The sequence below is a fragment of the Myotis nattereri genome (assembly GCF_964212035.1).
Source record: "Myotis nattereri genome assembly, chromosome: 3".
Taxonomy (NCBI): Eukaryota; Metazoa; Chordata; class Mammalia; order Chiroptera; family Vespertilionidae; genus Myotis; species Myotis nattereri.
The window spans coordinates 181,339,065-181,351,840 of record NC_138077.1 but is presented as its reverse complement, the minus strand read 5'-3'; the positions used below and the strand labels follow the sequence as shown (position 1 = coordinate 181,351,840).

The following is a 12,776-nucleotide window of genomic DNA, read 5'->3' as shown; positions in this document are numbered from 1 at the left end:
GAAACATCAATGATGAGAAAGAATCATTGATTGGCTGCCTTCTATACATCCTCTACTTAGGATCAAGCCCACAACCTAGGCATGTGCCCTTGACTGGAATCGAACCTGGGACCCTTCAATCCACAGGCTGACACTCTATCCACTGAGCCAAACCAGCTAGGACCTAAGATTCCTTTTTGAGAACTTTTTGCTTACTCTGCCAATCTACTTCATTTTTTTAAATTAAATTTTATTTATTTGAATTTCTGCTTTATTGAGGTATGATTAATATATTAAATTGTAAATCCCATTTATTTCTTAAACATTAGAATACTATTCTATAGTCATATAATATTAAAACTGCAATAATAATAGCTAATATTTATTTAAAGAGCCTTTATATGTTCATCTCATGCTGTACCAGATATACTTGCAATTCCCATTATATATATATACTAGAGGCCTGGTGCACAAAATTTGTGCACTGGGGGGGGGGGGGCGGTCCCTCAGCCCAGCCTGCACCCTCTCCAATCTGGGACCCCTCGGGGGATGTCCAACTGCTGGTTTAGGCCCACAGGGATCGGGCCTAACCCGGCAGTCGGACATCCCTCTCACAATCTGGGACTGCTGGCTCCCAACCACTCCCCTCCCTGCCTGCCTGATTGCCCCTAACTGCTTCTGCCTGACAGCCCAATCACCCCCTAACCCAGTAATGGCGAACCTTTTGAGCTCGGCATGTCAGCATTTTGAAAAACCCTTAACTCTGGTGCCGTGTCACATGTAGAAATTTTTTGATATTTGCAACTATAGTAAAACAAAGATTTATATTTTTGATATTTATTTTATATATTTAAATGCCATTTAACAAAGAAAAATCAACCAAAAAAATGACTTCGTGTGTCACCTCTAACACACGTGTCATATGTTCGCCATCACTGCCCTAACCACTCTCCTGCCAGCCTGATTGATGCCTAACTGCTCCCTTGCTGGCCTGATTGCCCCCAACTGCCCTCCCCTGCCAGCCCAGTCGCCTCCAACTGCCCTCCCCTGCCAGCCTGGTCGCCCCCAACTGCCCTGCCCTGCCAGCCTGGTCACCCCCAGCTGCCCTCCCCTGCTGGCCTGATCACCCACAACTGCCCTCCACTGCTAGCCATCTTGTGACCACATGGGAGCGGCCATCTTGTGCGAGGGCATGATGGTCAATTTGCATATTACCTCTTTATTATATAGGATATATGTATATGTATATACACATATATACATTATATATATATATACACACATATATACATTATATATATATACACACACATATATATATACACATATATATATGTATATGTAATTGACTTCAGAGAGAGGAAAAGAGAGGGAGAGATAGAAACATCAGTGATGAGAGAGAATCATTGATCAGCTGCCTCCTGCACTCCCCCCACTGGGGATTGAGCCCACAACCCGGGCATGTGCCCTGAGAATTGAACTGTGATCTGGTTCATAGGTCGACGCTCAATCACTGAGCCACATCAGCTGGGCCCCATTTATTCTTACAGTGGTATTAGTACTTTACATATGAAGAAACTGAGGCTCATAGAGGTTAAATAACTTGGTCTGAAAGTTAATAAGTTGCAGAGCAAGGTCAGTCTTTTTGACTCTGAACCATGAAACATTTCTGCACTGAAAGCTTGCCTGCTAGGTATAAAACCTTTCATCTAAACCAGAGATGAAATGGCCATATTTATTATCATTAATAACTAAAGTCATATAACTGTTATGCACTGTAAAACCCAGTTAACAAAGTTATTTTTCTAGTGCATAAAACAGGACTTTTATATATATGTGTGTGTATATATACATATGTTGCATATAAAATGTTCTTGGAGTTTGAGCTACAAACTGAAAAATTTTGTATATGCACAAAGCTTATTTAAAAGGAAATATTCATTTCTTAAAAAATAATTGTTTATAAAGCAAAATATTGCCTGTAGTCATAGTGTTATAAATATACACAGCTAAAAGAAAGCTTTCAAGCTTTACCAGAGAAATAGTTAGTTTGGTAACTTATTCCTCTGTGAAAGCTAGAACAGGGTGGGTGGAAGGAAGTGGAAGAGGGGATAGGAGATAAATGGTGATGGATAGAGACTTGCTGGGGGTGGTGAGCACACAGTACAGATGATGTATTGTAAAATTATGCACCTGAAGCCTATAGACTTTTGTTAACCAGGGTCACCCCAATAAATTCAATAAAAGGGGTGTGGGAGACCAATGGACACTCTCCTCACTTGATGACTGCACATGTAACTGAAGTTTCCTGTATTCTGTATAATCTTCCTAATTCTCTTATAGGTAGACAATACCTATGTAATTAAGCTGAGACTAGAAGCAGAGTCTGTCAATATTGGATATCAGGGAAGAGGATCTGAGAATGTTTCATTCATGTCAACAACCTACTTCATAGGGTAGAATTTAGACCAATGTACCTGTAGGGAAAGATTTAAAAAATATCAAGAGTAAAGGTAGTAAGATGGAAAAGCTTGCCAGTTTGGCTGCCATAATAGTTATAGCTCTTTGAAAGCAATATTAATGATTATATAATAATTGCCATTTATTGAGTTCTTGCAATTCACCAGCTTCCTCATTTAAGCCTTATAACAACACTATAAGTAAGGTAGGATCTAATCCAGATAAGTTAAGTAGCTTAAACATGGTAGCTCTGTTAAGTGGCAGAGAAATATCTTAAGCCCAAGGTTTCAGGATTCAAGAGCCATACTTAATCATATGGTATCTTCTTTCCATGTAATATGCATGAACTAAGTATTTAGATGAAAAAAATAGTTTTGATAAGCATTCACATGCTTATTATTTCCTAAATGATTAAATAGAAGTATGAAAGTAGTTAAAGTAACTATTAATTAATTTATATGGAAATTTATAGAACATTAAACTTTGAATTGCTGGCATTTTGCTTATGCCGGAGAATATACTCTTAATTATTTGATAAAGGATTTACTGGGTTTGAGCTCTTTAATTATGCATTTGTTCTGAATCTCAGAGAAAAGGAATATTTCAAGTCTTATGTTAAAATGTCTTTAATAGGAAACTCAATAATTATTTTTTAATGTAAGTAGTTATGATTTGACATTATATTTCCTATGAAAGTTTCATACATGGATTCAAAGTGTTATGTCTCCGCCAGTTTATTCAGTAGAGATGTTCTCTGTAAAACATATTAGGTGGCTCAAATAGTTCTAGCCACAAGGAAATTATTAAGTCTTACAATTATTAGTATCTAACTTATACTTCATTGAGGCACTTTCTCAAATGTCTCATCAGAGAGGTTTTCCCTGAGCATACTATCTAAACTAGCATCCTCCATCACTCTAGGAACTTTTATTTTGTTTATTCTCAACTCCCCATCACCTGACACTTAAGAGTACTCAGTGAATATCTGTTGAAAGAATGTATGAAGAGTATGAGTAAAATTACTTTATAAATGTAAGTGGAAAAAAGCAATATGGCAATATGTCTAAATTAGTATATTTTTTATGGTAATATATGCAAGTAAGTGAATGTTACAAGTAGATATTTGGCTATTTAATATATATCCCTAAGAGCTCTTTATTCCTTTTGGGCGGAAAGATGGCCTCATATTGACTCGCTCAATTATCATATCCAAATATGTATCCAGAAACCTAAAAGGAATTTTACAAAAGTTTATTGCAAAAATATGCAGTCTTTTCAAGTAAATAAATTAATTTTAAGGTTGCTGTCTACGTGGAAAGAAAAAATAAGTTTGCAAATAAGAGTCTATCATGGCCAGTTCTAATATAAATAATGGTATACTGAGGCCACAAAACTCCATTGTGTCCTACAGAACATTGCATACATTTCATTAGATTAATTAATTATATTGATTACCTATTTGTGTATCAGGAGTGAATATATCTGGGTTTTATGATCTTCATGGAGAATATTTCATATATCATGTTTTTGTTTTTATTTTAGGGAAGCTTGTGTTTACTGTACATCCTTCAAAGTAGGTCAGATATGCTAAAATTAAAGCTGGCTAAAACAGAATCTTATATTACTGTACACTAGCTCAGTCTACCTCTCCCCAAACTCCCCTTTCCCCTTCCAACCAAAAAAAGAAGAAACAAAAGGAAAATATAAACCAGAAAACAGATTTTTAAAAACTAATCCTTTTCTCCATTTCTTAAAATTCAGGAACAAGTTCCAGTTCCGGTCTATCATCCAACACCTAGCCAGACTCGCCTAGCAACTCAGCTGACTGAAGAGGAACAAATTAGGATAGCTCAAAGAATAGGCCTTATACAACATCTGCCTAAAGGAGTTTATGACCCTGGAAGAGATGGATCAGAAAAAAAGATCCGGGAGTAAGTTTCAATAAATTTATACATGTTTTAAAGGTCTATTTTAAGAGATTTTCTTTTGAAAAATGTTCTCCTGCATTTTGGAAGCCAGTTAATATAAACAGTTAATGCAAGATAATGTTTAGATAAAGTAATTTAAGAAGAATTTGAATTCTGACCATTTTATATGTTACTTGTGTCCATTTGGATGAAAGTTGATGTCAGTTAAAAAATGATTCATCTAGCTCTAACCAGTTTGGCTCAGTGGATAGAGCGTCAGCCTGCAGATTCAAGGGTCCCAGGTTCGATTCCGGTCAAGGGCATGTACCTTGGTTGCAGGCACATCCCCAGTAGGGAGTGTGCAGGAGGCAGCTGATCAATGTTTCTCTCTCATAGATGTTTCTAACTCTCTGTCCCTCTACCTTCCTCTCTGTAAAAAATCAATAAAGTATATTTTTAAAAAAATGATTCATCTGTGTGAGTATAAACTAGCACCAACATTGCCTTGTCAGCTGGGAAAGCAATTTGGCAATGTGTCAAGGACCTTCAAGTCTGTACCCTTTGAGACAGTTAATTCTAGAGATCTACCCCAAAATGTTACTTCACTCCCCTATAGCCTTATGCATAAAGATATTCACCATAGTTTTATTCAGTTAAAAACAATAGTAGAGGTATAGTTAAGTAAATTGTGGTATAGGAATACTTTGATTTGAATACATTGATAAGTTATATAGCCATAATCAACTGGCTTATTCTTAGAATTTTGTATATCTATCTATATAAAAGCCTAAGCGACCATCGCAACCAAACAGACGACCAAACAGGCCGTGTCGGGCGACCAGGCTGGCAGGGGGGTTAGTGAGGGGCGACCAAACGACCGAACAGCAGGCTGCGTGGGGCGACCAGGCCGGCAGAGGCAGTTAGAGGTGATCAGGCTGGCGGGGGGGTTGGGGCAGTTAGGGGCAATCAGGCAGGCAGGCAGGTGAGTGGTTAGGAGCCAGTGGTCCAGGATTGTGAGAGGGATGTCCCCAGGATCGGGCCTAAACCAGCAGTCGGACATCCCCCGAGGGGTCCTGGATTGGAGAGGGTGCAGGCTGGGCTGAGATGACCATCCCCCCCTCCCCCCCATGCATGAATTTCGTGCACCAGGCCTCCAAAAAATATATAAATAAAAGCTATCAGACTGAAAGTAAAATTGTTTACTAACGGTTTTAGTGATATGAGGAAAATCTTGTATCCATTTCTTAATTTCTGGAGTAATATTAGTAACGCTGGCGATTTGAATATTGTATAAAATTTTACTTCTGGGGAGTTTTTGTCCTCAGAGTTATTATTTGAGAGTTTCTAATGAAGACAGCCATACTCCTTTTAGGTTGAGAGTAGTCTTGCCAATACATGCATAATCTAATTTACTTTGTTGATGTTTGACTGTTTGAGCCATAGCACCATTTAAATTTTAGTGCTAGCACTTAGGATCATATCCTATCTAGAGCACTTTTTTAGTAAGTAAAAAAAAAAAGACTGGTGAAGAAAGAGACTCAGAATTTTAACATTGTTTTTTTGTTAAAATATGTTTTTATTGACTTTAGAGAGGAGGGCAGAGGGATAGAAACACCTATGAGAGAGAAACACCAGTTGGCTGCCTCCTAGACACCCCCTGCCGTGGATCAAGCCTGCAACCCAGGCATGTGCCTTGACCAGGAAGTGACCTCTTGGTTCATGGGTCAATACTAACCACTGAGCACACTGGTCAGTCTAGAACACTGACTTGAAACACTTGCAGAATTGGGTTGCTTTTTGAACCTGAAGGAAAGTGCAGTGAACTTGAAACTGGGATTGATAAAGAGAATTCCAGCCTACAGCAGCCTAGTAAGTAGGCTGAAATTAGTGGTTCTGTTTTGGATACGTATAGTTATTAAAATGGAAACTCTTATTTCTGGACTTAAACTAAAAACTCAGTCCGTGTAAACAAAGTTTATCTAGCCAGTGGTTTCCTCCCTAAAGCATCACATTTTCCTTTCAGTGTCTTCTACATGTAGCTGTTTTACAAGCACAGTTCTAGCAATGGCTTTGATCCCCATGTGGTTCATTTCTCTTTGTTCTGTTGATTGCTCCCAAAGTCTGCATATTTCCAGGGGATTGAAATGATAGGTTGTAGATGGTCTAACACTTATAGGAAAAAAATTTCAATTTGCTTTGATGGTAGGATGACTGGCAAACCATTTTTATCTGTTTCAGATTAACACTGTCTTTGTAATGGGATTTTTTTTTTTAATATATTTTATTGATTTTTTACAGAGAGGAAGGGAGAGAGATAGAGAGCTAGAAACATCGATGAGAGAGAAACATCGATCAGCTGCCTCCTGCACATCTCCCACTGGGGATATGCCCGCAACCCAGGCACATGCCCTTGACCGGAATTGAACCTGGGACCTTTCAGTCCGTAGGCCGACGCTCTATCCACTGAGCCAAACCGGTTTCCGCTGTAATGGGATTTTAAAGATTATTCTATACAGACCACTTCTCTAAAAATGCTTTCTGATTATTTCTCTCTCACTCCCAACAGGTGTGTGATCTGTATGATGGACTTTGTTTATGGGGACCCAATTCGATTTCTGCCGTGCATGCACATCTATCATCTGGACTGTATAGATGACTGGTTGATGAGATCCTTCACATGCCCCTCCTGCATGGAGCCAGTTGATGCAGCACTGCTTTCGTCCTATGAGACTAATTGAGCCAGGATCTCCCATCTGACTTCAAGTGAACCTTCATTTTTTGGTGGTTTTGATCTTTTGTCACTGAGCCCAAAGAGCCAGGGATTAGGAATTAAGATCATGCACAATGTTTCCTAAAAATTCCTGAATGGCTGCAGATGTTGGGGAAAAGTACGTCATATTTTAGAAACTTAGGGGGAAAAGTAGGATGGTATTTTTATGTAAAGCCTTGACCCAGTGTTTAAAAAAATATAATTGTATTTAGATCTTGTTATTGCTCCAGTACATAGGAATTGTGTAAAGTGTTACAGCAGCTGTTATATGTTTAAATCGTGTGTGTTGAAGATTAGGAAAAAGATAGTGGTTGTTTTTCCTAAATGAAATAACTTTCTTCTTCCCCACCCAAATTCTTTTCTGAAGTTGCTAGCATTTGGGTCAAGGTTTTATTAAAAGCTACATTTTATAACACTGGCACAAAAAAAGTAGTTTTAAGCTTGTTTGCACAGTTCTTTTTTTCCATTGGAAATGGAATTCATTGCCTTAGGTCTTTTTAAATAGTGTATTATTATCGTTGGGGCTGGCTCTATGCTTGAAAACCAGTTTATTTATAACCTGTTATAAGTGCTATATCTGTTTGCAGTTAGGAAATGCAGAATTCAAAGTGATCTCCTAGCTTGTAAGCAAACTGAGATGCACTATCCCTTTCTATAAAAAAACATTAGTTAATGTGTCAAGAAACCAACTCTAGTAGGAGTTTAGTATTATCCTTTCCAATGTGTTTTATCTGATTATTTTGGTTAATATGGTGATAATTAAAAGTCAAGGTAAATTTTAAAAATTAAGATTTCTGATTTATTGAGCTTGAATTATGCCACAATGCTTATGTAAAAATGAAAGTGGCACCATGGTGAAACTGAGAAAAGTTTCTCAGTTTTTCTTGTGACCTCCTTCCCTGTTGTCTTGAACCATAGCAAAAGGATACTGCATCTCTTATTATTGTAGTGCTGAGGTTATTGAAATTATACAAAACACATCTCAGTCTCTGTTTCTTGGAAAGTCCTGCTAGCTGACTGGCAAGTCTAGTATAAGCAAGGATAAATAAGATATATGTATTTCATGTTTTGCACACAAATGCAGAATTTGTATAACCACATGACTTCATAGTTGTGATCTCAAAAAAGAAGGAATTTCTCCTTTATTTTATCTTGCAGTTAATGTAAGAACACTGAATCTCTAAGCTTCTGAAGTGTTAAAGGTAGAGATGGTCTAGTAAAGAAGTAGTTGTAATGTTTTATCCATTTTTAGCATGTGTTTATTTTTCCGTATGTACTCAGAGGTGGTTTATTTGTTCAGCTCAGTGATATTACAGCTAAAGAAATCATTCATTAGCAAAAGGAGAAGCAGTTTCATCCTAACAAATCAGAAATGTTTCTTATTTTATATTGAGTTGAATATTTGACTCTAACACTTTTCTAGATACAAAATACAAGTATCTTAAAGGTTCTTCATAACTGCGTATAGAGGAATTTAGTATGTCATAAGTGCTTTTTAAAGATTTGACATTTGGCTGTAGTATCCATATGTTGGTTAATTTTCTTATGAGCCCCATGATGGAAAGACTTAAAGATGAATTTGAGAGAAAAAAAATGAAAGTAATTAGATTGTCAGGTTTATTAAATTGTTACATGTATCTTGCTTAATTTTTGTTCATTAATTTATATCCACCCAATTACATAAAGCAAATTTGGAGGAAACACCTGAAGTTGTGCAATATTTTTAGTGATATTACTGTTTTTATCCTTGTGTTTTCTACTTAAACATGATGTCTGTGTTATCAAGTATTATAGTCAGACTTTTTTTCTAGATCTTTAAATTTGGCAAATGAACTTTTTAAAACTCATTTTTTATGTTGCTGTTAGTCTTTCTTTATACATGGCTTCTTTCACAGAAGTTTGGTAGTATTGAAGGTACCAGTATTGAGTTGAATGCTTTTTTTTTTTTAGGTACTTTGTATTCTTTGATTTTGACCTTCAGCTACATGTTAAAAACCACCAATTTTGGCTTTTACTAAGTTAAATAAAGTTATAATACAGTTGTAAAGAGCTAACGTTAGAGTTGGTTACATAACAATATTTCCCAAGTTTTCTAGTCTTTTCTTTAAAACATATATGTATAGATTTAATCAGTTACTTTTGAATCTTTGGGTATATATAATTTGGGGAAAGTATTTTTATGGCTTGGTATTTCATCATAAATTTAGAAGCTTAATAGATTCAAATTTTCTAAAGCCAGATGATAGGCTCACCATATTTAGATTAGTGTGTTCATGCTTGGCTATAGGATTTAAAATGTCTGAAAAGCCTGATGAGGAAAAATAAAAAAGAATTTTATTCTTTTAAATGTAAACCAAACAAATTTAAATACTAGTAGTTTGATTCACACAAACCTTTTCAATTCTATGAGTGTTCTTTGTAGAGAATTTCTTAAGCCACGTATTATAACTCACCCTACTACCAGTACATACCGTGTGATATTAAAACAGTATGATTTTACAGAATACAGTGAGCATTGAAGTAACAAATTCTCTATGTACAAAGCTCCTTTGTAAGGAAGCATGCATTTTAAAAGAGGAGAATGGGAATCAGGAGAAGAAGGTAAGTTTCTTTGGCATAATTCAGAAATGTATGCAGCTTGGTGGCTACCTCTGCCTACAAGTATATTAGCTAGTAGTCAGTTTCTGAGTCAACTGATTCACTTGCATTTAAGTGCATCATAGCTGACATAATAACCTCAACTAGTATTTTTTTAATCTTTATTATTGAAAATATTACAGATATCCCCCATTGACCTCTTCTATCTCACCCTGTCCTTTATGCCAGGCCTTCACCACATTATTGTCTATATCCATGGGTCAACTAATTTTTCAAACTTTTAATTTTGAAATTAGTGGACATGGGAAAAGTTGGACTTTTGATTAGTAGCTCCTGAAGTAATATTAAATTTATTCACCTGAATTTAAAGATCACCTAGTCTTTTATTGGTTGGAGAGAAAGCCGGAAAAGATAGTTTGTTTTCCCCTTCCTCTCTACCTCTCTACCTCTCTAAATAGCTCTCTTGCTCCAGCCTTACATTCAGCTAGACTTCCCTAAGACACAAGCCTGATTCAGGATGTTCCCATCAGGGGAGTCATGGGCATGAGAGCCAGTATCCTCCTGATGCATTATATTAATCCTGTGGGGACTTAGCTGAATTCCTTCTTCTTTTCCCCACTTGGTCCCAGTTTCTAAGTATTTTACTATTGAAGTCTTTTGTTTCCATTAACTTTGTGCCCCTGTTCTCACAAAGGCTGTTTGATGCTCCTGTTCCCTTTGGAAATGAATTGTTATTACAGGCTAGCCTGCCTATTAAAAAGTTTGGATCTACCCATTTATCTCTTTAAATACATTTTTTCCTAAGGAAGATATTCTCAAAACCTAGGTGCTTATTTAATAAATGCTTGTTAAATAAAGTATAGAGTAAAAATGTCCAACTACAACATTTCATCATTGCATTGAATGTAATTGTTGATTGACCCTCCGTTAGGTGAGATTTTCCTAAGAGCAAAGATAGTATCTGAAATAATTTTTTCTTGGTTCTATATACATCAAAATATGTATTTGCCTATGCTCAGATAGTGATTTAATGTTCACAGTTCAAATTTAGACAGGGCTTTAGTTTGTGATGATTTAATCAGGGGTGGGGAACCTTTTTCTGCTAAGGACCATTTGGATATTTATAACATCATTCACGGGCCATACAGACTTAACCAACTTAAAAATTAGCCTGCTATATTTGGTCAGGCATTTAGCTCACCTCTAGTGCCTCGCAGGGCCAGACCAAATGATTTTGAGGGCCTTATACAGCCCCCTGGCCGGATGTTCCCCATCTCTGATTTAGTGAAACATAAGGGTTTAATGGAGTAAATAACTGTAAATGTTTAGTCATATTGCATTATATAAACATCTTAAAACAGTTCTTTTCCTAAGTGGTTTATAAGATATAGTAAGTTAATTATGTAGTTAGGGAAAATTTATTGGACTATTTGTTAGTTCTGCACATAGCATTTTTAAAATATGGTTTTATTTTTTAATATATATATTTTTTGTTGATTTCAGAGAAGGGAAAGGGAGAGAGTGGTTGAAACATCAATGATGAGAGGATCATCAACTGGCTGCCTCCCACACGCCCCCTACTGGGGATCGAGCCCACAACAGGGGCATGTGCCCTGACTGGGAATTGAACCATGACCTCCTGGTTCATAGGTCAATGCTCAACTATTGAGCCACACAGGCTGAACATACAGTATTTTTAACTTGAGAAAAACAATTTCCATCTATTTTTTAGTTCCTAAGAGTTACATTACAACATAAAGAAGTTAGTAAATGGACGTAACAAAAGTATTTGGGGAATATTAATTTAAATATACTTTGTAATTCCTTTTATGAGAGCCTCTTACTAAAAGCATCCCACAAAAAATTGATTAGCTTAATTTAACCAGCCCTTTTTAAAACCATACAGGGGTAAGTTAAAAATTAACAACAGTACTGGGTGTTCAGAGTTTGATTGTTCAGATAAGTGTATCCAGACTTTGCTTTTCCATTTGTCTTTTAGCATTTCCTTGTTCTTTAGCATGGAAATAGGAAATCCCAATGAATCTCTTTACAGCCCGTTCACTGATTCATAAAATTTTTTGAGAGGCATTAGTGAAATTATACAAAAGAGGTTTGGATTTATCTGCCCATTTTAATTGCCCACATTGATCTTGTTTGCTTTATCACTCTGAGCAATAGGCATTAGCTCAAGACAATTACTGGAACCATTTGACTACTGTTACTGATAGACTAAAACCACTTACCATTTCATAACATTTTTAAGGAAACTTTAGGAGTGATACTAACTTTCCTTTATATTTTTGTTTCTTGTGAAAAGTTACTGTCCACTTGAAGATTTAGTCATCTTTGGATGCTTTCCACAGAAAGTTTGTTTTCCTCTGCATATGAATGAAGAATGAAGCAGCATTATGAATAAGGTACACATTTTAGGCATCTATAATTGATTATGTTAAAAGGAGCAGCAGCACCTGTTTGCTTTGAACCCTTTCTATAACATCAGGGCTTATAGGCTCCAGATTTCTTGGCACTGAAGAAAGAAGTTGAAGTGAGTAAATGAAGGTTTGCCTCAAGAGACTAGTCATAGTGATGAACTCTTGAGTGCTTGTGAGAAGATTTGATTGGCTTGCAGAAGTGATGAGCCCAGCTTTTATCTGGGGCCACATAGTAATTTAGTCATTTGGGATCCAAAGGCATTGTGTGAATTGGGAAGCCTGGAATATGTCAGAAAGACATTGAGATTGGCTTCTAACACTCTCCATACTCGAGGTGGGAGAATAGGCTACATTCTGCCAATTCCAGAATCAGCCAATCCTTGAGCTTTGACACTGTGCAAAATCATGACCTTCTGTCTATGAGGGTAGCTGAACTCAGCAGATAATTATAAATTAATAGCTACAATTTTAGGATGTGCAGTGTGTGGGGAGGGGAAATTGTTTTTCACAAACCATTTGTCATCATGGCCCTTGCCGTGATGGGATCTTGACATGAAGAGGAATAATTTATAAACATTTTTCTTTCTGGTAGTGAGCAGGTACTATATCTAGTAGGGCATTTTGAAATGG

At 36.5% G+C, this 12,776-nt stretch overlaps 1 protein-coding gene across 1 annotated transcript in view; it reads left to right on the top strand.

The window, feature by feature from the left end:
• RNF11 (ring finger protein 11) overlaps window positions 1–8,819 on the top strand; it is a 42,098-nt gene extending 33,279 nt beyond the window's left edge. The window contains exons 2-3 of the mRNA XM_081087157.1: window positions 4,201–4,370; window positions 6,913–8,819. Of these exons, the coding sequence (XP_080943283.1) occupies window positions 4,201–4,370; window positions 6,913–7,084 (342 nt within the window). The 3' untranslated portion in view covers window positions 7,085–8,819. The remainder of the gene's footprint in view (window positions 1–4,200; window positions 4,371–6,912) is intronic.
• The last annotated feature ends 3,957 nt before the right edge of the window (window positions 8,820–12,776 follow it).